We start from the raw sequence: 25236 nt of genomic DNA, 5'->3' as shown, positions 1-25236 counted from the left end.
TTGTATGCAGAAGGTCCCAGATTCCATCCTGGGCATCTCCAGTTAAAAAGATCAAGTCGGAAGTGATCTGAAAGACCTCTACCTGAGGGAGACTGTTAGAGAGGCCTTGATAGCTTTTCTCCATTGGTATGTCAGCCAGGCGAAGTGTTAAAAGCAGAGCCATAAATAGGAAATTTTGCGCCTGAGGCGAGAATACAATATTGAGCCTCCCCTTACTTTCACAGTAGTTGGAAAAACGGCACATATGTAAATAACAAGAATAATGCAATGTTCATTTTAGTCATCAGATCTGCATACACAATCAACTAAAGAGTGAGTATTTGACTTATCATTTAAAAATACAAAATTAAACTACATCAGGTATAACTATTTTTTACAATTGCCCTTTTTGTGCTTTTAATGACATTAACATTAAACAAAATTAACATGTTTTCATTTTTAAAGTCTATCTGTCGCCAGACCACCAGGAACATTTAAACAGGAAAGGCCTAGCACTGAAGACTTCAATGATCTCCACCATTTCTATTTAAAACTTTCTCTGATGTCCCAAACAGCCAACCACTATACTCAAAAAGAGCTCGGAGAGTGGGGGAGGAAGCAGCATGGAACCATGAATAGGGTTGCCAAGTCCCTCTTCGCCACCTGAGGAAGATTTTTGGGACGGAGCCTGAGGAAGGCGGGGTCTGGGAAGAGGAGGGACTTCAATGCCGTAGAGTCCAATTGCCAAAGTGGCCATTTTCTCCAGGTGAACTGATCTCTATTGGCTGGAGATCAGTTGTAATGCCATGTTTGAAATAAGATGCAGCAAAAAAAGAGAATTTTATTTAAAACACTCTGCACCAGGTCTTCCTCCCAAGGATGGTGATAGGGGCTGGAGCTGAAAACAGGCAAACATGGTTTTATGGAGACCAAGCTGTCCCTGAACACAAAATTTGTGGCAGCCAGACACAGTGTCTATTCCAACATAGGCTAAGAACTCAGGAATGACCAACATGGAATCCCCTTTGTAATGGTGCGAATCCTCCATCTCTTCTGCAATTTGTTCAGTTATCTGGCCTGAGGCATCTTCCATGCCTCCAAACTTTGCAGAATTCTTCTCTTCAGAACATCAACCAAAAAGCCTTTGCAGAGTCTTTTGCTGAGTCTCCCCTTGCGTTGAACATTGTTCGATAAAGTCTCGAGGAGACAGGTCACAATTTCTACAGTAGAGGTGCTTTCTTCAGAAGGAAAGGTGTTTTGCAAAGATAGCTCTCTTTGCCCAGGTAATCCTCAATGAATTTCAGAAGAGCATACTTCAGAGTTTCCACAGGCAGCCTTAAATGTGTTGGGGAGACTCGATCCACCAATTTCACTAATTTACCGAAATGGCTTAACTCATGCCCTGGGATCTCCCGCCCGGTGGTTGGGACGAAGGTACTTGAATGCCTTTATGGCAACAAACCACCGCTGTGAGTGGGAATGTACCATCCTCTGCCCTCATTCAGGGACTGTTGTTCCCTTTCCCCACCAAGTAGGCATTCAGACTCCAAGATCTCTTTGATAGAGGAAGATATCATCGACTAAGGCTCTTGTCAATGTCTTCCGGGGAATACGCCTTCACCCCTGCATATTGTTTGGCTGCCAATCGATTTTCCTCTTGGGATTGGTTCCTAAGGCCTGCCTTGGTGGTTCTGATGATCAGTCATGATATCTTCTGGGTCAGATTGCTCAGGAGAGACTGGGGTCGAGCAGAGACTGACTCCTTCCTCTGCATGCTGGCTAAAGCAGCAGAGCTGACATCTTCCAGCAGCACCTCAACCCAATCCTCAGAAATCAAGGGCAGGGGTGACTCATCTCTCTTGGGAGCTTGGTATGCCCCTCCCCTCCAGCAGATATGGAAAGGCTCAGAAATTGGAATTGAGCCTCTTTAATTCTTTAATATGGAATTTCTCCTCTTTAATTCTGACCTGTTAAGCAGGGATCTTTCCCCGTAGTCACCTCTGCTGACTGCTTTGGGGCTTCCTTTTGATTATGCGTGCCTTATCCGCCCATCCCTGCGTGTTTTGCCCGCATTTTCCAGATTCTGGCTGAAACAGCATCTGGAAACAGTAAAATGCGCAGGGGGAGAGCGAGGCGATAAGGCATGCATAATCAAAAGGAAGCCCCGAAGCAGTCAGCGGGGGTTACCGTGGGAAAACATCCCTGCAGAAAAGGCCTCTATCACGCAGCAGAGTTTATTCAGAATGGTTTCCACAGGGTTACAGATCTGGACTTGAAGAGCTCCTATGGAATCCGGATTTGTTCTGAGAAGATGTTCCACGGAGCACTCTTGTGATGGGATGCTGCCTTTCACACTGGTGTTCCTGATGACTGAAACTAGCGAGAACTGAACTGCTATGCTTTCAGTCAGGACAATACAGGGAGCAGCAATCTTCTCCACCCCCTTCTCTAACCCTTGTTGGAGATTCTGCAGAAACATGCTGGCTGTTTTCTCTGTATATCTTTTTAGGTCGCACGGTTGGAGCCTCTGTTCATCTTTTGTGCCTTCTATCAAAGCAGTCTGGCTGTGGGAATGCAGAATATTATGTAAATACCTGGGCAGGCAGGAGGTTTTTGGGGGGGAGGTGAGGGAAAGATCACAGCTACGCCAATGCAATCGTATTACTGGGAGTTTGAGTGGTAAAAGGCCCGTTGCGATGCGGCACTTCCGGGTGTAAACCAGAAGTGACGTGCTGGGCAGGCAGGCGCGCGTGCATGCATTGCCTGCTGACCCTAAGCTGGTCGGTGGGCAGCCAGGTGGATTGGCAGGGGTTTGCCCACCTCCACCTGGCACTTGGCAACCCTAACCTGAGGGCAGTCGCAAGTCTTTCCACTATCATAATTTGCTGGCCTCCCCATCTTCCCCCCAACCTGGTTTGGGGGTCCACTGCTGACCGGGTCTGTCTAGTGGCTGCGATTTGGAATTATATGCCATCTTGTTTTATTGTAATATGAAATATGGGGTTCATGTTCAAACATGGTCTTCCCTTCCTTTTTTCATCCATGAATCTCGTTTTGGTTCTCTGGGCAGGTTCAGGAAGTCCACTTGGTGTTTCTGAATCGGTTCTCCACTGGAGAGGTGGAGAACTAAAGGAGCTCAAGATATCACTGATTACCTGAAGAACAGAGCTTTTTGGAGGAGGGAGCAGTCCTGCCTGACTCGTCTACCTCTGGATGTAGCTGAGGACAGTCCCAGTGATGTCTTGGACAGACTGGATGATTCTTCTCTTGGAAGAAGCACACAATTTCAGCAGGTGCAGTTTTTTTTGTCCTATGGTAGTAGACCTTCTGTTTCCTTCTGATCATCAAAACAGTATTCTTGGGCATCTTGTTGAGCGTTTCAAAGGACTGGAGGATCCAAGATCTCCAGAAGGCTGGATCCAGAATAGCTTGTTGGTCTTTGAGAAGATGCCACAATTGATCTTTTGTGTGACAGAATGCAAGTTGTCAAGTACATCTGTGACAATGTCTTCCACAAAAATGCTGGTGATCCTGGAAACGGAAGTTCTTTGAGAGGGGCTTGCAGGATGGCTGCCCAAGATGGTCTCTGACATCAGTGTCAGGAACTCCTCGTGGACATAGGCAGAGAATTACCTGAAAAACGTAGAGGTCACCTAGTGTCTTCTGGAATATGTCTTCCAGAAGAACTGCATCTCTTTGGGTGAGGTCAGGCTTTAGTCTGGCAAACAGATTTCTGACATCTAAGCCCACGGTCCTACTCGGTCATCCATCACTTCCACTTGGTTGGTCTTCTCCTTCATCCAAGGGTACCTACATTTGGAACAACCCCTTTTGAGGTGATGATGGCCAGGGTGTATTTTTGGCTCTTGGAGGAGTCCCTGAAGACCAAAACAAAATAATAGTTAAAGAAAGGTCTGAAGCAAACATTAACTACAACAGCTTATTTTTTCAGCGACTCCATTAGAGTGGGGACTTTTACCCATGTGCTGTCCTAGATGTCCTCTACTCATTAAGAGTACATATTCCTCACTGCATAGCCACACCCCTTTGTTGGCGTAACAGCTCCCAATGTATTTTTCCCCTGGAGGGTATGCATTCATTGGGGTAAGAGCTTAGACGTAGCAGAGGATCAGTTACTTGAACACACCACATGAGTCAAGCCTGCTAGAAGGGGAGAGACTGAGTGTGTCCTGATATAAGTAATCGGTTTTCCAGAAAACAGGTCTTTAAAAAAATTTATGCTCTTGCAATGGCAGCATAATTGCAAGCATTTTTCACTTCATTCTTCATGAAAACAGAATTCTGCTCCTTGGTTCCTTGTAGCCATGTACGTGGGTGTGTTAAGTGCTGTCAAGTTGCCTCTGACTCATGGCGACCCTATGAATCAATGTCCTCCAAAACATCCTGTCCTTAATAGCTTTGCTCAAGGCCTTATAAACTGAGGGCCGTGGCTCCTAGATTGAAGCCATCCATCTCATGTTGGGTCTTCCTCTTGTCCTGCTGCCTTCCACTTTTCCTAGCATTACTGTCTTTTCCAGTGACACTTGTCTTTTCATAATGTGATCAAAGTATGATAGCCTCGTAGCTGTTCTCCTGATTATTGTGAGGCACTTAACAAATGTAGAAGCTTGGAGGCTGACTGAGAATTCTTCCTGGTCTCATCCTCCTCAGAAGTGGAGTTGTGCCCTAAAAAAAGAGAAGAATTTATCTCTTTGTGTCCTACCAGATGTAGGACCCACGCTACTTTGGCAGGTGGGGGGGGGGAAACTACAGGTGTCAAAGAAGAAGAATTGGGTTTTATATGCCGATTTTCTCTACCTTTTTTAAGGAGAATCAAACTGGCCTAGAATCTCCTTCCCTTCCTCTCCCCACAGGAGACACCTTGTGAGGTAGGTGGAGCTGAGAGAGTTCGGAGAGAACTGTGACTAGCCCAAGGTCACCCAACAGGCTTCATGTGGAGGGATGGGGAAACCAACCCGGTTCACCAGAGTCAGTTGCTCATGTGGAGGAGTGGGGAATCAAACCCAACTCTCCAGATTAGAGCCCTCCGCTTTTAACTACTACACCACGCTGGCTCCTCCCCTTTAGCATTTCAACACTGTGAATGTGGCCCTGAAGAACCCCACATTGACTTGGATTAAGGTCTCCATCTTGGACCAAATATGGGTTTCTCATTGCATGGATACATTACTCAGGCGGAGTTTCCTATTTCTCAAGAAATTATATAAACAAAATGGTTGATGGTAACAGTGCCTCAAAGACACTGTTGGGTTTCAGAGTTGCAAGTTATTGTGCTTCACCATTAACTGGTGAGGAATTCATGCAGTTCCCATAGATCCTTCTGAAGTAAACATCCCTAGCCCTGTATCTGATTTATAGGAAGTTTCTTTCCATAATCATCCTGCTCTGCCATCTGGTGACTTTGAATTTGTTTGTAATGGGGAAAACTCGTTTTAAAACACTGACACCTTTAAAGAACTGAAATGATCTTGGGGGTGGGGGGACTAAAATAATGCACAGAAAAGTTTGAAAAATTCTCTCCCCTCAGACACTCTGATCAATTGCAGGCTGGGCAGTATCATACGCTAATGGTGTTGCAATCCACATACCTTCTCCCTGGAATGGGGTGACTGGAATCGGCAGCAACGGCAAAAAGCTCCTTGCGAACTGATCTCCAGGCGACAGAGAACAGATCACCTGGAAAAAATGGCCGTTTTGGATATTGGACTTTATGGCATTGAAGTCCCTCCCCTCTCCAAACCCCACCCTCCTCAGCCTCCACCCCCCAAAATCTCCAGGTATTTCCCAACCTGGAGCTAGCAACCCTGCCAGTGAATTGGGTTGCCAGGTCTCCCCTCTCCACCAGCGGGTAAACCCAGAAGTGATGGGGAAGTTCTAGCACATTCCTCCCAAAACTCTATGGAAAGCAGTTTGAGTGGTAAACGGCCCCTTGCGATGTGGTGCTTCTAGGTGTAGACCTGAAGTGACATAGCGCCGTGGGTAGGTCCATGTGCACGCGTTGCCCGCCAGGTGGATTGGTGGATTTGCCCGCCACCACCTGGCACTTGGCAACCCTAAGTTCACAGAATCTAAAAACCTCTAATTGACTGACAGCCCAACTGAGAGTGTGATTGATAGGATTGCCAGATACCAGGTAATGGCGAGCACTCCTGGACTCTTCTGAAACTTTTCCTGCTCCGGTGAAATGGAGGAAAGCTAGGATTGGCTGTTTGCTTAGGGGAAGAGCTGCTTTGCAGAAGAACCAAGTACGCCCCAGGAAACAATGATGTGCCCTGCATTTGCAATCGCTGTACTAAATCTTATTAGAATGCAGAATGGGTGACCAGGGATGGAGGATTGGGAGAGAATACGTGTGTTACAAGATAGGACAAACTCTCTAGACCAGGGGTGTCAAACATAAGTCCCAGGGGGCAGATCCAACCCCTTGAGAGCCCTTATGCGGCCCATGAGCCAGCCCCCCCCCCATTTCCAAGATATCAATTATCAAAGACTGTTAAATAAAATACTGTAGGAGTGTTATTGTGTTAAGCATGTTTGTATTTTAAGTAAAAAAAAGTAAAAAATAATATCATTAATTGGCTTTGCCTGTGTGATCTATAAAGTTTGTATCTCCGGTACCTGGCATTACATTTTATGGTACACATGGTCCGGGAAGAAGAAGACGACGAAGAAGAGGAGGAGTTGGTTTTTATATGCCGACTTTCTCTACCACTTAAGGAAGAATCAAACCATCTTACAATCACCTTCCCTTCCCCTCCCCACAACAGGCACCCTGTGAGGTAGATGGGGCTGAGTGTGATTAGCCCAAGGTCACCCAGCTGGCTTCATGTGGAGGACTGGGGAAACCAACCCGGTTCACCAGATGAGCCTCCGCCGCTCATGTGGAGGAGTGGGGAATCAAACCTGGTTCTCCAGATCAGAGTCCACCGCTCCAAACCACTGCTGTTAACCACTACACCACGCTGGTGTTGTCATATCTGGCCCTCGTAACAAATGAGTTCGACACCCTTTCTCTAGACTTTCAGTTTGACAGTGATAACTGAGGTAAAAGTGAAACCAAGAAGTCAACACTCTAATTTGCCCTAGTTTCATTTACTGGCCAACCTAATTAATGACAAAAGGTCGAAATGAGTTAGACACCCTTGAGTTCGAAACCCTTTCTCTAGACTTTCAGGTTGTCAGTGATAACTGAGGTAAAAGTGAAACCAAAAAGTCTTGTCAACACTCTTAACTCACCCTAGTCTCATTTACTGGCCATCCTAGTTAATGACAAAAGGTCCAATTGGTGGGTTCCCCAAGGCTAGGAAAGGGTAGACAGGCGAATGCCCAGTTCAAAATCAGATGAACTTGTATTTAAGGGCTCCAGTCTTTAATCTGAAAGTTTATATGTTTTTTTAAAAAAACACAATAGGGAAGGGACTGTGCAGGCACTGCCGAATGAACCATTTTGGTTATCTTTGACATTTCTTCTGCAAAGGTAATTATGAATAAGTGTTGCCAGGCGGAGCCATCTGAGAGGGGCACAAAAGGAAACACTTGCAAATTCAAAATAAAAAAAGAGAGATGGGAAAGGAAAATGTTTCATAAGAGTCGAATAACCTCGAATGCCAAAAAGTTTCTAAGAGATATAACAGGCAATGCTGAAAACATGCGCGCACGCTTGATCAAGTGGGCAGCGGTTCCATTTTTGGGCGCTTGGCTGTGACGGGGTTGCTGTCCAGAGGGCAAGATTCATGCTTCAGAGAAGCGCCATGCTCCCGGCATGTAGGCTCGGGGCCCTCCTCTGTGCCGTTGCTATACGGAATGGTTTCCTCCTCGTTCAGGAACTTAAAGTCTGTGCTCGGTTTCGCCGGTGGTTTAGACTCGGGGATCTCAGCACTCTCCTTCACCAAGTGCGGCCCTGCCCACTCGGGGATTTCCAGCCCCAGGTCCTTCATCAGCTTCGTCATGACCTCATCCACGTACCCATGAATCCGTAGGTCAGCTTGCTTGTCCTGAGACAGATAGATAGATGGGAATTAGGCAAAAATGTAACTTTGGGTTAGCTGGTGGTGTTTTTTTCATCGCATTTTTGGCTTTTAACTGATACACGTTATCCGTCCTGGGGATGAAGAAGAAGAGTTGGTTTTTATATGCCAACTTTCTCTACCACTTAAGGAAGAATCAAACCGGCTGACAATCGCCTTTCCTTCCCCTCCCCACAACAGTCACCCTGTGAGTTGGTGGGGCTGAGAGAGTGTGACTAGCCCAAGGTCACCCAGCTGGCTTCATGTGTAGGAGTGGGGAAAACCAGATTAGAGTACACTACTCATGTGGAGGAGTGGGGGAATCAAATCCAGTTCTCCAGGTCAGAGTCCACCAAACCACTGCTCTTAACCACTACACCATGCTGGAGCTGCATTGAAAAGTGGGAAATAAGTATCTTAATTAATCCCAATGGTGCCCAGTGTCTAGGTCTTCTGGAGGCATCTGGACCTCCTTGGCCTGATCCAGAATGGCTGCTCTCATGTCCTTAAAAGGCGAACTATACAAATGAGCAAGTAAAGCCACCTCTGAGGTGGCTGAGGGAAGTCTGGTCTAACTCAGTGACATTCCCCACTTTAATTTTAATTTATCTACCTCATTTATACCCTGCCTTTCTCTCCAAAGGGGACACAACATGGCTTAGTTTGTTCTCCTCTCCTCCAGTTTTACCTCACAACAACCACATGAGGTTAGGTTAGGCTGAGAGAAAGAGAGCGACCGGCCCAAGATTACCCAGCAAGCTTCCATGACAGAGTGGGGGATTTGAACACTCTAACCACCACACTTTTTTTCAGCTATCATTTAAAAATTAAGTACACCACTAGCCCTTTTTGACTGACATGTCTAAGGGCTGAAAATACAGGCAGTATCTGACCCAGTGGCTTCAGTAAGTCAGACCATCCCTGCCTGCCAACATGCTCAATGCGCACAAATTTGTTGGGATGACCGATAAGCAGTCTTTATTCTTAAAAATAAAATAAAAAATTAAGATATCCGTATTTAAGAACTTTTAAACCTTTTCTTCCCCATGACAGTGGGCTCTTTAATTTTATTTTTGAAAATTTATTATTATTATTTTAAAAATTTAGGGATACAGAATAAAGAAGGAGGGTAGGGGAAAAGACAAAGTTTAACAGATTATACCTTCCGAGCCTTAACAAAAATGGTATTACCGAGGGAAAGTAACTTGCTCAATGAGCACAAATTTGTTGGGATGGCCGATATGCAGCCTTTATTCTTAACTTAAAAAAAAATTAAAGTATTCGTATTTAAGAACTTTTAAACCTATCAGGCTGGCTGCAATTAGGCCTCGGGTGGGATTGTGGACGACACCAGCGTGGTGTTGTGATTAAGAGCGGTGGACTCTAATCTGGAGAACTGGGTTTGATTCCCCACTCCCCCACATGAGTGGCAGAGACTAATCTGGTGAACCGGATTGGTTTCCCCACTCCTACACATGAAGCCACCTGGGTGACCTTGGGCTAGCCACGGTTCTCTCCGAACTCTCTCAGCCCCACCTACTTCACAAGGTGTCTGTTGTGGGGAGAGGAAGGGAAGGTGATTGTAAGCTGGTTTGAGACTCCTTAAGGCGGAGAAAAGCGGAGTATAAAAACCCTCTTCTTCTTCTATAGTTCATATTGTTTGTTGCTTTAAGTAGGCTCCTACTATGTAATTCTTGCTTTCGTTTAACATGTCATGTTAATACTTAACGCTGTGCTTCACCTCTGGTTGGTTTTCCAGATCTCTACTAGCCAAATGCCTACTGCGTTGTCTTTTGGATGTCCCACTCTGTTGATTGAACTGATTTGTTCTATGTAATCCGCCTTGAGCCCCAGTGAGAAAGGCGGACTACAAAAAACATAAACAAACAAACAAATAAGTCTCTTGATTCTACACTAACCTCCTTCTACCCACATCACAACATTTCTGTCTTTGGGTCTAGGGAACTTATGTAAGCATACAAAGCTCACTTACACGGAATCACACCACTGGTTCACCACGGTCGGTATTATCTACTTAGGTTGGGGATGGCTCTCCAGGTTCTCAGGCCAAGATCTTTCACATTACATACTGTGTTATGTGTAAAGTGCCATCAAATTGCAGCCGACTTATGGCGACCCCAGCAAGGGGCTTTCAAGGCATGAGAGGAGGAGAGGCACCCCCCCTACTACCTGAAATATATATATTTTTCAACCGGAGGTGCCAAGGATTGAACCTGGGGCCTTCTGCATGCCAAGAAGATGCTTTCCCACTGAGCCACAGCCCCTCCCCAAACTCACATGCTTGGTTGGCTGCAGGTTGACGATCACCAGCTTGCCCCCTTTCTTCTTCGTCAGCAGAGGGAGGTCGCCGCTGGGTTTGATCTGCAGTGATGTCCCCAGGGTGACCGACAAGTCGGCTTTCCTGGAGTGGGGGGAGGGAGAGAGAGGAAAAGCAGGTTTTAAAGGGATGGGAACAGGCAGCATGTGCCACAAACCCCTTCCTGAATTTGAATGCACTCGACCAGTTTGGTATACCCACCATTCGTTGCACCTAGAGTATTGTGTTTTGGAACCTGATCGTGATCCATTCTAGCAAGGATCCCTCACCTATGGATTCATTTATCTCCCCTGAGAAATGGGAGAGCTTTCTTCGTAAACTTTATTTGGATTCTCATTATACATCATCCTCACTCATTCAGGAGGCCCCACGAGATCTGCCGGTTTGGCCTCCTGTGTCAGTTGGGGAGGTTGAACTTTTGATAGCCAAACTGAAGAACGGCAAAGCACCAGGTCTGGACTTTATACCACCGGAGCTATTGAAAGATAATGTAAAATGGTGGGCTCCCCTACTGGCTGTATTGTTCAGTTACATAGAGTCAACGGGGGTTATTCCAGTGGTATGGAGGGAAGCTACCATTATCCCATTTTATAAAGCAGGGCGGCGGGAGGATCCAGTGAATTATAGGCCAATTAGCCTTCTGAGTATTTTGGGCAAACTATATGCATGCCACCTCCTAGAGAAGCTAAGAATTGGGTAGACCGGGAAAATTATCTGGTCGATGAACAAGCAGGCTTCAGGGAAGGGCGTTCTACTCTGGGACACAACCTGATTCTGTCACACTTGGTAGATAAATATGCGACTAGCAAAACAGTTTCCCTATACGTTGCCTTTATAGATCTAAAATCGGCATTAGATTCTATATCCAGGATGAACCTATGGGAGAAGTTAAGTACCTCCTCTATTGATCTGAGACTTTTATTTCTGATTCAGGCACTACATACTAATACCGTTGTTAGGATTAGATGTAATAAACAAGGCCTCCTCACTAACCCTATTCCTACCACTAAAGGTGTTAAGCAGGGCTGTATTCTGGCCCCTACTCTTTTTGCCATCTATGTTAATGACATGATTAGTTATCTTGGCCAAGCTGATACTCATTTCTCCATCCTTGGCGGGCCGCCATATATCAGCCCTACTTTTTGCAGATGACACAGTTGGTCTTAGAAGAGCACTGAGACAATTTGGACGTTATTGTGATCTAACCCTTCTTGAGATTAATTATCAGAAAACAAAGATAATGGCTTTTGGCCTGAAACCAAAGATTAGGGGCTGGAGTATTAATGGCCATAGGTTACAACAGGTGACAACTTACAAGTATTTGGGGGTCATGATTCAATCTACTGAGGCAAATAAGGCTCACATTCGGGTAGGAAATCGGCCCAAGCCATTGTTAGATTCTTCCACACAAAAGGAGGGAAATATGTACCAGTGGCCCTAAAATTACTTCTTGCTAAGACTGTACCACAACTTCTATATGAGACTTTATCGGCCCACCTCCATCTAGTTTTGTTCCTCTAGAAGTGGTTCAATCCAAGTTTCTAAGAGCTATTTTCCAATTCCCGAGAAGTGTCTCTAATGCTACCCTACGCCTAGAAACAGGGTTATTAAGAATAGAGGCAAGGGTAAGTCTTGCTTCAATTAATGCATGGCTTAAGCTTAGTCATTGCACCTCTGATATTACTTCGTTAATCTCTTCAGGTTGCAAAATTTTGTTTAGCAAAAATTTTGTTTAGCAGCAATGAAAATTCGTCGCCTTAGAACAGCGCAATTGACAGATGTGTCCCAGCTGTAATTCTTTTTTTAAAATGTTTTAAGACTCGGACTGTAATTCTTTGATTGTAAGAATCTATTAGTCCATGCTTTCCGCTTTATCATGTTTTGACTGGCTAAGTGCCGCAAATAAATTATCTACCTACTTCGTTAATACTTAAAGATGACCATTGTTCCACTTGGCTCAGAGCCACTCATCAGAAGGTGATGCTGGGTTTCTCACCCGAGTCTCTCCAGATAATGGCCTTGGGCCAAGCAAAAGCCATAGTCAAGCAGAGAATGTTTGATATTGAGAGACAGAATGATATTGCGATGGTTCCATATTTTCTAGCTCCCCCCAAGAAGAGATATGTGGCTTTGCCAGTTCCCTATTTATCGTATTTGACAGTTCCGGCATATAGAAGAGCGTTTGCTATGGCCCAATGTGGTTCCTTCCCTTTGGCGGTTCAGGAGGGCCGTTACTAAAAGGTACCAATGGCAGAGCGCATCTGTTCGTGTGCACACTGGAAACAATCGAACATATCCTGTTGGGGTGTGGGTTCTATAAAGAAGTTCGTGATAAGTATTTACAACCCGCTACAGAGATTTTCAGGTCTCTCAGACTGTGAGTTAGGTAACCTGCTTATAGTGGATTCTAATCCTCAGGTTTCTCTTGCATGCGCCAGATTCCTGGCTGCAGCTGTTAGGATCCGCAAAGAACTCAAGAAGGAAGAAGATTAATGGGTTCTAGGTTTTCTGGGTCTGTGTTTATGCATTCTGTCTTACAGGGGTTATTTTTTAGGTATATAGTGCAAAGTATTGTTTTGTATTGACCGCTGTGTATTTTGTGTGTGGGGCTATAATGGTCTCACTTGACTTATGCTGGTTATGTACCGCAATAAAGTAATTCATGATGATGAGTATTGTGTTCAATTTTGGGCACCACAATTTAAGGATGTAGACATGCTGGAACATGCCCAGAGGAGGGCAACAAAGATGGTGAGGGCTCTGGAGACCAAGTTCTATGAGGAAAGGTTGAAGGAGCTGGGTAAGTTTAGTCTGTAGAGGAGAAGATTGAGAGGGGATATGATAACCATCTTCAAGTACTTGAAGGGCTGTCATATAGAGGATGGTGCCGAGTTGTTTTCTGTTGCCCCAGAAGGTCGGACCAGAGCCAACAGGTTGAAATTAAATCAAAAGAGTTTCCATCTAAACATTAGGAAGAACTTTCTGACAGAGTGGTTCCTCAGTGGAACAGGCTTCCTTGGGAGGTGGTGAGCTCTCCTTCCCTGGAGGTTTTTAAGCAGAGGCTAGATGGCCATCTGTCAGCAATGCTGATTCTATGACCTTAGGCAGATCATGAGAGGGAGGGCATCTTGGCCATCTTCTGGGCATGGAGTAAGACTGGGGATGTGGGGGAGTGGGAGGTAGTTGTGTATTTCCTGCACTGTGCAGGGAGTTGGACCAGATGACCCAGGTGGTCTCTTCCAACTCTATGATTCAGAGTTTTCCCACTTTCCTGATGGAATGCAGCAGAATCCCAATTTGTAGGGTGTTTTATCTGTATTCTGTTTGGATTTTTGTCTAAAGTATTGTAATTATGCCAATAAAGGTACGTGTATGCATGTGTGAACGCAGCAGAACAAGGACATGATGCAAGAATGTAAGAGAGAGTCCTGCTAGATCAGACAGTAGTCCATTGGTTCAGGATTCTGCGACCTCTAAACAGGGTGTGAAAGCCAAAGCCTCTCTTCCCCTCCCCCACTGTTGGCCCCAGCAACCTCAAAGGCATGTTGCATCAGAGAAAGGAGCATCCATTGAGTCCTGATGGTGAACAGAGCTTGAGAAGGTGCAGAAAAGAACAACCAAAACTATCAGGGGGCTAGAGCATCTGCCCTAGGAGGAGCAGTTAAAACACACAGGGCTGTTTAGCTTGGAAAGAACGTGGTTAATGGGAGACATGATAGAAGTCTATAAAATTAAGCATGGTTTGGAGAGCAAGGACAAGGAGAAGCTTTTCTCCCTCTCTCATAATACCAGAACGCTGAAGCTGGAGGGTGAGAGATTCAAAACAGATTAAAAGGAAGTATTTCTTCACACAACGTATAAATTGTGGAACTCCCTGCCCCAGGACGTGGTGATGGCTGCCAACCTGGAAGGCTTTAAGAGGGGAGTGGGCATATTCATGAAGGAGAGGGCTAACCATGGCTACTAGTAAAAATGGATACTAGTCATGATGCATACCTATTCTCACTAGTACCAGAGGAGCATACCTTTTATATTAGATGTTGTGGAACACAGGCAGGACAATGCTGCTGCAGTCATCTGGTTTGTGGGCTTCCTGGAGGCACCTGGTTGGCCACTGTATGAACAGGCTGCTGGACTTGATGGGACTTGGTCTGATCCAGCAGGGCTTTTCTTATGTTCTTATGTACATTAATTCAGGATCCTGTGACCTTCAAACAGGGCGTAAAGGCCAAAGCCTCTCCCCCACTGTTGGCCCCAGCAAACTCAAAGGCATGTTGCATCCAAGCAAAGAGCATCCATTGAGTCTTGATGGCTAACAGCTGTCGATAACAGACCTGTCCTCGGTGATTCTGCCCAGCCCCCTGGGAAACCAGAGCTATGGAAGATCCTACCTGCAAGCTTCACTGGCCAGATTGAGGTCCTGATCAGGTAAGGAGTCTTCCCAGTCCAAAATGGTGTCCGTTAGTTTTCCTCTTTAAACAACCAACCAACAAAATAGAAAAGAGTTACAGTGCTATGGTTTCCCAGTTAAGTCATTATTCTTTGTCAAATGTTCCCTGTTTACTTCAGTGGAGGGACCCATGACTAGCTATACTACCAGCGTGGTTCAGTGGATAAGAGCGGTGGTTTGGAGCAATGGACTGTGATCTGGAGAACCGGGTTTGATTCCCTACTCCTCCACATGAGCGGCGGAGGCTAATCTGGAAAACCTTCCCTCCACATGAACCCAGCTGGGTGACTGTGGGCGAGTCACAGTTCTATTAAGAGCTCTCTCAGCCCCACCTACCTCACAGGGTGTCTATTGTGGTGAGGGGAAGGGAAGGTGATTGTAAGCCTGTTTGTTTCTCCCTTAAGTGGTACAGAAAGTCGGCATATAAAAACCAACTCTTCTTCTTCATCATCCAGTGTGGCGTAGTGGTTTACAGCAGCGGACTTTAATCTGGTGAACCGGGTTTGATTCCCTGCTCCTCCACACAAAGCCTGCTAGTGACCTTGGGTTAGTCACAGTTCTCTCCGAACTCTCTCAGCCCCACCTACCTCACAAGGTGTCTGTTTTGGGGAGAGGAAGGGAAGGCCGCTTTGAGACCTTAAAAGGTAGAGAAAAGCGGGGTATAAAAACCAACTCTTCTCCTTCATCCAGGCAACCCAGTCATTCCAGAAAACCCTTGGAACTGCAGAAACTAAGGATCTTTAACAGGTGGCTGAATTGGGCCCTATACTGTGCCAGGGATGCTCACAGAAACCTCCATGTACCCCTCCACTGAAAAGAAGTACCTGCAGGACCGAAGCCCTCTGCGTTTGGACACATCGCATAGCCGGCCCGTCGGCTTGAGGCCCATCGTCCCCACCACGGTGTCCCGTATGTACTGCCTTTAAACACATGCAAGGAACACACACTGAGATGGCGAAAACTCCTGGGTGCCGATAAATAAAAAAGACTCCAGCTTCTTTTCCACCTATTTTGCTTTGCCCAGTTCACCCCCACGCAAAGCTCCTTTCCTTCCGCTGCTCGGCTTTGCTTGGTCCTGGCGCCACGTCAACACAAACAGCTGCTTCAGTTTAATGACTTCTTAATAGCCTTTAATTCCCAGAGGGAGATGCTTATGTGGGCACGTAGCATCTCCCTCTTGGAATTAAAGGCTACTAGTTCAGCCAGTGCGGTTTAGTGGTTAAGAGAGGTGGTTAGGAGTGGTGGACTCTAATCTGGAGAACTGAGTTCGATTCCTCGCTGCTCCACATGAAGCCTGCTGGGTGACCTTGGGCCACTCACGGTTCTCTCAGAACTCTCTCAGCCCAGGTGGAGGCATGCAATGGCTAAGCCACCTCTGAATGTCTCTTGCCATGAAAACTCTACGGGGTCACCACAAGTCAGCTGTGACTTGACGGCAGATGCACCTACACTGTCTCTTTCGGTTCTGTCATATTGCCTGCAGACCCCTTCCCGCATCCCCAAAATCCAGAGGAAGTCTTCCCCTATGGCTATTAGAGGTAGACTGAAGGTTACAGAACTGGGTCTGTAATCACCACTGCAGTACCAAGCCCTCAGTGTGTGACTGACTGGCAAAATTAGATTTCACAAATTGAGTAGGAGTCACCATTTAGCTGGGAGGGAAGGCAGCAGGGTAGCCCAATCTCGTTGGAGCTTGGAGGCTAAGCAGGGTTGGTACTTAGAAGGGAGACCTCCAAGGAAGACTCTGCAGAGGAAGGCCATGGCAAACCACCTTTGCTTCCCACTCGCCTTGAAAGCCCCTTGCTGGGGTCACCATAAGTCGGCAGCGACTTGACGGCATGTTACACACACAGTCAGATAATGTGGCCCTTGGGCAGTGGCCCTTCCTTATTTGTACACAAGGTGCCAGGGGCCCTAAAAGCACAAAGCACAAGACCACAGCCTCTCCCATGTAGCACGTTAAGGAGTGGGAAGCAGCGTAATCTGTGGACCAGAAGAGCCACGACTGGAATATGGGTAAGAGGACGGACGGGAGGAGGACGGGAGGAGCCACTCAACGTCCCTTTTGCTCTGCTCCCCCAGTCCCCGTCCTTCTCCAGGGACCCAGTTCCAGAGCAAAGGGGGTACATACTTGCCGCACTTCATGCATTCTTCCACAAACATGTTCCCGTGCAACTCGGCCAGCTTGTCCCTAGGAGGGAGAGGAGATGTGACTGTTAGACAAAAAGCCTGGCACGTAGTAAGGCCCCTGTCAAGAGAGAAGCCATCTTCAGAGGACAGTTCCACTGAACACCCCCCCCTTTTCTCTTGTTCATTAGCAACGGGGGTCATCCACAGACACCCTCACCCCATCCCACAATAGATGGTTAGCTGTACAAGGGCGTTTCTCAAGCCTTGTTGCCAATTATCTCACTTGATTCAGCTGGAAGTGATTGGGAAGAAGAGGAGGAAGAAGAGGAAAATGAAGACAATGAAGAGGAGGAAGAGGAGAAAGAAGAGGAAGAGGAGGAAGAGTTGGTTTTTATATGCTGACTTTCTCTCCCACTTACAGTAAGGGCTTACAATCTCCTTCCCTTCCCCACAACAGGCACCCTGTGAGGTAGGTGGGGCTGAGAGAGCTCTAAGAGAGCTGTGACTAGCCCAAGGTCACCCAGCTGGTCTTATGTGTAGGAGTGGGGAAACCAACCTGGTTCACCAGATTAGCATCCGTCACTCATGTGGAGGAGTGGGGAATCAAACCCATTTCTCCAGATTAGAGTCTACCAATCCAAACCACCACTATTAACCACTCCCACCACACTGGGAGGGGGAGAGAGCTTGCTCTCTTCCAGAATCATCCTCAGAGGCAGCCTGATGATTGGTTGAAGGGGGTCAGGAGGTCTATGACCCACCTTTCTATAGAATATAGTCTCTGCTGATAGGCCACAGTCCTTACCCATATTCCATCTCCCTGCTTCTATTCGTGTTACCTGCTTTGCCTTATGCTACACTTATATGGAGGTATGCTACTTGCTAGGAATTGGTTCAGGTTCAAGTTTATCGCATTTGGCCAAAGGCCGTTACAGGAACTTATAAAAATCCATATAACTATCATTGATAAATGTTACATTTTGATAACAGATTAAAACTCAATAAATACATCTCTCTAACCCGCCAGAACTTATCAAAATACTGGAGAATGACATTGAACATTCTTTACAAAGGTAACATTCAAAGTTAGCTGGGAATACCTCAACATTAAATAAACAGCAATACCATTCCAGACTTACTATGAAATGGGAATAAACCCTAATAATTAGGTCTCAAGTACAAACTTTGAATGGCTCCCCAGATAGTGTTCAGTTATAATTAATAAATCCCACTTCCCAACAAAAAATGAGTTTACGTCTCAGCGCTACGAGTTGAATTTGCTAAAGCTACAAGAAATTGAGACTCATGCTGCTAATACCTGAAGGTGTATCTACAGAGAGTTTTCTTATTTTCTGTGTACTCGGAACTGCCACTGGAATGATATTGCTTGCAAAATATTTTTCTTTTAACTCCCTTTATAAAATTATTTTCACTCTAAGATGTGTTGCTGGGAGTCACTGGGCCAAACCAAGGGTAAACTTCGCTACATTACATCAGAGGGGCTTGTTTCAGGGTCTCAGGTCACAGACAAGGGAGCAAATCTCTCAGACCAAGGCAGGTCAGCCTTGGCAGCCCCTGAAAGGGATGTTTGCATTCAGAGGGTTATATCCTACCTACTACCTGGCTCAGGTAACCAGGAAGGTTCAGGCAGGCATATACGATCCCCACCACCACCTGTTTTATTCTCATAACCACCCTTTGAAGTCAGTTCTTATATATTGTTTTCTTTCATCAAGTGTATCTCCACTATTGGGAGGCCGGGGGAATCCTAGATGAGGAATGTGGCTTCCAAACAAGGAGATTCTCAATACTGCTCTTCTCGATTCTCTGTGCTGATCTGATTATTTTGCTAGTTGCAAAAATCTGATCTAGTCCATTTGCCGTTAAGATCTTCATAGCAAACAACACTTAAGTTTTAATCTTTATTTTTGCGTTACTGTATTGTATCTCCTAAACTTTATTGTTGCCAATTCTAGTGTTGTATTATCTGTTTGTATTTTATATTAATTTTTTTAAAAATACTGCTCTTCTTGCAAAAACAGATCCGGGAAACGTGGCATATTACCTTGGGAACCCGGAGCGCACGTGGAGCCCGTCCACATTTTGGCTGACTAGAAATCGTAGAACGCCCTTCCTCTGTAGCTCCAGGAGGGCCATGTGGGTCTTGGAAGGCCGTGCGTTCTCAAAGGTGGTGTCGAATTTAGGGGCCAAGCCTCGCTCCTCCATGGTCCACACACCGTTCGGGCCTCTAACAGGAGGCAGGGAACAAACACCCAACTATTAATCAGGCAGGACGGTGGTAAACCAGAAGTCATGGGAGAGGGGAGAGGGACCACAACTCCATAGATTTTGACCTTGTATATTCTGGATTCTGTCTCATAGCCATTCCTTTTATGACAGCCAGGGTGATGTAGCAGTGAGACTATGGTCATTTATGCAGGGGAAATTTGTGTTTGGTTTGCTGCACAGTTTTCTGCTCCAAATTCTCAAACATCATATGCATGAGAGCTGTGTGTGTTAAGTGCCGTCAAGTCGCTTCTGACTCATGGCGACCCTATGAATGAAAGCCCTCCAAAATGTCCTATCTTTGACAGCCTTGCTTAGGTCTTGCAAATTGAGGGCTGTGGCTTCCTTTATTGAGTCAATCTATCCACCCAATTCCAGGAGTACCTTGTATTAGGCATCTCCAGTGAATCACAGAGCTTCTGAGTCCCTCCCCCTGCAAATGCAGCCTTGTTGCATTTTACTTGGAGGGAGCGGGTCAGCTCTTAAAGGGGCTGCGTGTGCTTTTGCTGGGTATTCCTCCACACCTTTCAACAGCTCCCTGCCAGGAGCTGCCTTCCAACCTTTGCAGCCTCTCTTCGGTGTCTTCCTGCACATTTAATGAATGTTTAACTCCCTCTTTTGTGCTTTGCTTTGAGAGAAAAGGTTAGATGAGAGGGACAGACACGTGGGAGGGAGAAGAGAAAATGGGCGTGGGGAGAGAAACCCAAAGTTAAGAGATATGCATGGAAATAGGGGGAATTTGCGTCGTTCTTGACTCGAAGCAGTATTTAAACTTGTTCTAAAACAGGATCCTAAAATTGCAGGGGAAGAACGAGGCCAGAGTGAAGTCATGTCTGAAGGTCAGTAAAATCATGAATAACGCAAAGGAAGCCTCAAAGCAGTCCAGCAGGGACTGCACGGTAAATACCCCTGCATAAATGGCTGTTGTGATAGACTATGACTGGGAAGACTAGAATATAAATCCCCACTCTGTCATGCAGCTCACTGGGTAGCCTTGCTCTCACTTGGACTACCCTACCACATATGGTTATTGTAAGGATAAAATATTGATTTATTTACTTCATTTATCCCTCACCTTTCTGCCCATTGGTGCAAACAGGCCTTGGAACTTTCTTTAGGTAGAAAAGGGGACAGGATAATGCCAGTGAGATATCCAGCCTGGAAGGGAGCAATGAAGCTCAAGGTCTTTACTTCAAAAGGAATTTGCATCTTTCCTTTTGGCTGATCGGCACTCTTGTATTACGGAGAAGGTAGCAAAGTTTCTTTTAGAAGAAGAGTTGGTTTTTACATGTCGACTTTCTCTACCACTTAAGGAAGAATCAAACCGGCTTACAATCGCCTTTCCTTCCCCTCTCCACAACAGACACCCTGTGAGGTAGGTGAGGCTGAGAGAGCTCTAACAGAGCTGTGTCTAGCCCAAGGTCATCCAGCTGGCTTCATGTGGAGGAGTGGGGAAACCAACCCAGTTCACCAGATTAGAGTCCGCCACTCATGTGGAGGAGGGGGGAATCAAACCCGGTTCTCCAGGTCAGACTCCACCGCTCCAAACCACCGGTCTTAACCACTATACCACACTGGCCACGAGAATTTGAGGAACTAAGCGTAACTTACCCGATGGCTACCATGAATGAAATTTTATTTATTAGTTGTATATTTTAAGTACTGAATATCCATTTTATACGATTGCTACTGTGACCGATATGCCAATAAAGGTATTGATTGATACTCCAAAAGGAGATTTCCCTCCCCTTGCTCACCTGAAATCTGGAATTCCAGAAGCCGTACTGATGCCAGCACCTGTGTGAAACACCACATAGGAAGAATTTCGGATCAAGCTGGCCAACTCGTGGATTTTTCTCTCAAGCTCGTCCGACGGATCAAAAATCTGAACAGAAAACAGGGAAAAGGAAGAGAGGAAGATTAAGTATCGAGCAGGTCAGTCAGAAGCAGAAAATCCCAGCAAATGAGATCACTGAAGTTTCATTTAAACATTTTTATGCTACCTTTCCTCCCAATCAGGCTGGCGCACATAAAACATTCAAACACTCAAAACAATTAAAAACAAAATTTAAAATGATAAAAAAAATGATTCAATAGAAACACACAAACAAACACCAGAGCCAGGAAGGAGGAACAATAACCGTTCCCGGGGGTATGCCAAATGAAAGAAAAAAGTCTTCACCCGCTGGCAGAAGACAAATCTCCCTGGGGAGAGAGTTCCAAAGTTTTGGTGCCATGAATAAGAAGGCCCTTTTTGGGTCCCCACCTGTCTAGCCTCAGATGGTGGGGGCATCTAAGAAGGGCCTCCCAACATAACCAGAGCAAGCGGGTACGATGATTGGCATTACTATACGTACTCCGAGTGACCCCCGCCCCCAAATCTGTAGTGTACAGCCAAGTTCCAGCAAATGAACACATACGTGACTCTCCCAGATGTCTGAGTACAGAAATACCTTTGGATTTTTCATGCATTCCGATAGTCCATGTGCTTCTCATGCATGCACCATTATTTTCAATTCATCATATCCTCCCCACAATGAAATCCCCTCACTAAGAAGAAAGGCAGGATCGTAACAATGCACCCCACAATATTATTAGACTATTCTCAACAACCCTCATTTTTTGTTCCTGTTGTTGGATGGAGGTGTTTTGAGACACAGATTCATCTTTATTATTATTTTTTGATCTCTCCCCCACCCACCTTGGAGGAAAGACAGAACTGCAAAATTGAAAGCATTAAATCCTGGGAGGTTTTTGTTTTTTTTAACAGCTGTCTCAATGGTTTCGGTTTGTGGTGTGTTTGAGAGGGTTCTGATGCCATGAACACATGAAGCTGTCTTCTAGTGAATCAGACCCTCGGTCCATCGAAGTCAGTATTGTCTGCTCAGACCGGCAGCGGTTCTCCCGGGTCTCAGGCAGAGAAAGTCTTTCACCTCACCTACTTGCCCAGTCCGTTTTACTGGAGATGCTGGGGATTGAACCTGGGACCTTCTGCATGCCAAGCTGATGCTCTGCCCCTGAGCCACGGCCCCTCCCCATATAAGCATCTTTAATTTTTGTATTCTTATTATTTCCAGTTCCCCACCCCACTTAGCTCTCCTCTTTGTAGAAAGGGACGGATTATAAAATGCAGCAAATAAAACCCTTGCGTTGTTCATCATGCACTTTTTGCAGGGGGGGGAATGTTGTCATTCCTTTCATCTCTTTTTAAGCTCCAGCCCCTCCCAGCCTTTCCGCGGGGGGGGGGAGCTTGCGGGGTTCCCATGGAAACAGGGGAGCAGCCTCTCACCTCTGGCAGGCCACATTTCCCCTTGTCCGCGTAAGGCGAAAGCCCCGCTGCGTAATTCACCGACATCTTCCAGCTTCTCGCCTTTGCAACCCTTTTAAAATGCGGGCTTTGTCAATAAAGTTGTGCCTCAACATGACTTCCGGTGAGGGCGGAAGTTGCCTTCCTATGCCAACGCCCAGTAATGGAAGTGGCCGCCAGCGCCATATTTGTTTCTGGCAAAGAAAGGTCTACCTGGAACGTGCGCACGCGCAGTAAAACAGACAGGCAATGCAAACGTCATCCGGGACCATTTTTGTTTCTGTCAGGGTGTCGTATCGTGAACACAGGACACATCAGCTTTGCTTAACTGAAGAAGAGTTTTATTTAAGTTCTTTGGGCTGTCTCACTTTCTACTTGGCCTTCTCTCAGTCAGCCTCTCCGTTAGCTGCCTCAGCCATCTTCTAACTACAGGAGCCCTGCCGGGCCAAAACCGACAAACATGCAAATCAGAACTCACCCCCTAGAGGTTTCTTGTATACATTACAACACAGGGAAACGCCCACAATTTCCTTTCGCGTCGAAGTTGATAAATGGAGCTTCCTCCTCCAGGAGCAGCCTATCTTTGATCATAGAAGAGGTGGAAGGGCAGGGAAGCGTGCTGCTGTATTCCACCTCCTCTGCTGTATCCTGCAGGCAGGTTTCTAGGGTTGCCAGGTCCCCCTTCCCTACCGGTGGGAGGTTTTTGGGGCGGAGCCTGAGGAGGGTGGGGTTTGGGGAGGGGAGGGACTTCAAGGCCATAGAGTCCAATTGCAAAGTGGCCATTTTCTCCAGGTGAACTGATCTCCATCGGCTGGAGATCGGTTGTAATAGTAGGAGATATCCTACTTGGATATCCTAGTATTAATAGTAGGAGATATCCTACTATTACAACCGATCTCCAGCCGATGGAGATCAGTTCACCTGGAGAAAATGGCCACTTTGTATCTGGTGGTTGGCAACCCTACAGGTTTCTCAGAAGCTGAATGGCTCATCCATTTGCAGAAGCAGCCTACCTTAGAAAACCTGTTGTTGGGAGACAATGGGGCTGACGCTGTGGGCTTCCCAGAGGAATCTGACTTGCAGCTGATGGAGTCAGAATGCAAACAGCTCAGTCATTAGTTGTTACCCATGTTAGCGGTGTTGATCCTCCATTTCCGGACACAGTCTACCAGTTAACACAAAAAGGTGGGTCTGCTATTGCCATCATGCCCCATCTGGCTTGGCTGCTGTCAAAATCATGGATGCTGAAGGGCTCTTGACGTGATCCGATGATGCTCTTTTAAAAAGCAACATCCGGCTTCCTGGAAGATGGGCCTACCAATAGCCATTGCCCATGACAGCTAAGTGGAAGCTCCCCATTAAAAGGCAGCTTCACCAAATTGCTGCAGGGGTGAACTATGGTCCTCTTTAGCCTGCATGTGATCTACCCACGCATCTGCTTGGCCACTACTTGATAAAAACTACGTTGGAGTACAAAAAATACGGACCTTTGGTCTGAGCCAATGAGGCTTGCCCCCTGGTATGTTTATCCTCAGCTATTAGCCATGATAGCCAAATGGAGCTGCCATGTCCAGTGACAGTCTACATTTATTTAATAGTGTATTTTTATCCCACTTTTCCTCCATGCTGCTCGGAGCATGTTCATGGTTTCCCTCTCTTCCATTTTATCCTCACAACAACCCTGGGAGGTAGGTTAATCTGAGAAAGAATCGTCACCCAGTAAGTTTCATAGCAAGTGGGGATTTGACTCCAAGTCCTTTGTCATAAGCTAACACACTAGCTTCTACACATACATCTTATGTCCCAGAGGTGTTCACATCACAGCATGCTGAATAGGTGGAATGTTGGCTGTCTTCGTCATATTGCTGGATATTGTTTTTAATTGTATTGAGGTTTTGGATTATTTTCTGTTGTCCCCTGTCTTGGGTCACAAAGCTTGACTTATACCGAGCCATACCCTTTATCATGGTAACTCTTGTCTACACTGACTGGCAGCGGCTCTTCAGAGACCCAGGTCTTTCACATCACCTACTACCCAATTCTAGTAACTGGAGATGTCGGGAATCAAACCTGGGACCTTTCACATGCAAAACAGATGTTCTGCCATGAATACAGTTGCCAGCTCCAGGTTGGGAAATACCTGGAGATTTTTGGGGCGGAGCCTGAGGAGGGTGGGTTTTGGCAAGGGGAGGAACTTCAATGTCATAGAGCCCAATTGCCAAAGCGTCCATTTTCTCCAGGTGAACTGATCTCTATCGGCTGGAGATCAGTTGTAATAGCAGATCTCCAGCTAGTACCTGGAGGTTGGCAACCCTATGATGCCAATGGAAGAAAGGCGGGTGTATAATTTTTTAAAAATAAAATATATGTTGCCAGGATCCGGCAGGACTCTTCTTGCAATATATTTTCTATAGCATCATATTGTTGTTAACTCAAACAACAATATGATGTTAACTCAAACAACAATATGTATCTGCTCTCTTAAGCCTTAAAACGTCTAATACAGGGGTGTTGAACTCATTTGCTATGAGGGCCGGATATGACATACCGTAAATGTCACTTGGTCGGGCTGGGCCATGTGTACCATAAAATTTAATGCCAGGTACCTGAGATACAAACTTGATAGAAGACACAGGCAAAGGCAATTAATGATATTAGTTTTACTTAAAATACAAACATTCTTAAAACAATAACACTTTTACAGTATTTTCTTTCATTT

General features: G+C 46.0%; 1 protein-coding gene across 1 annotated transcript; it reads right to left on the bottom strand.

The window, feature by feature from the left end:
* Window positions 1-7904: 7904 nt before the first annotated feature.
* SIRT6 (sirtuin 6) lies at window positions 7905-22578 on the bottom strand. Its single transcript, XM_056845029.1, has 8 exons — window positions 22500-22578; window positions 20968-21095; window positions 18990-19172; window positions 16926-16985; window positions 15619-15714; window positions 14736-14816; window positions 10305-10388; window positions 7905-7994 (listed from the first exon to the last, which is right to left on the bottom strand). Exons 1-7 carry the CDS (start codon window positions 22563-22565, stop codon window positions 10358-10360), a joined length of 645 nt encoding a protein of 214 aa, XP_056701007.1. The 5' UTR covers window positions 22566-22578; the 3' UTR covers window positions 7905-7994; window positions 10305-10357.
* Window positions 22579-25236: the final 2658 nt, after the last annotated feature.

This window comes from Euleptes europaea, chromosome 2, assembly GCF_029931775.1.
Source record: "Euleptes europaea isolate rEulEur1 chromosome 2, rEulEur1.hap1, whole genome shotgun sequence".
Classification (NCBI taxonomy): Eukaryota; Metazoa; Chordata; class Lepidosauria; order Squamata; family Sphaerodactylidae; genus Euleptes; species Euleptes europaea.
Note: the sequence above shows the minus strand (reverse complement) of the source record. Positions and strands in the feature narration are given on the sequence as shown.

Bases quoted from the DNA above. Each gene is read 5' to 3' on its own strand.
- SIRT6 (XM_056845029.1), bottom strand. From the start codon at position 22,565: ATGTCGGTGAATTACGCAGCGGGGCTTTCGCCTTACGCGGACAAGGGG. The intron at 21,096-22,499 runs GTGAGAGGCTGC...TTTTCTGTTCAG, and splicing joins GGAAATGTGGCCTGCCAGAG to ATTTTTGATCCGTCGGACGA. The intron at 15,715-16,925 runs GTATGTACCCCC...ATGTGTTTAAAG, and splicing joins GAATGCATGAAGTGCGGCAA to GCAGTACATACGGGACACCG.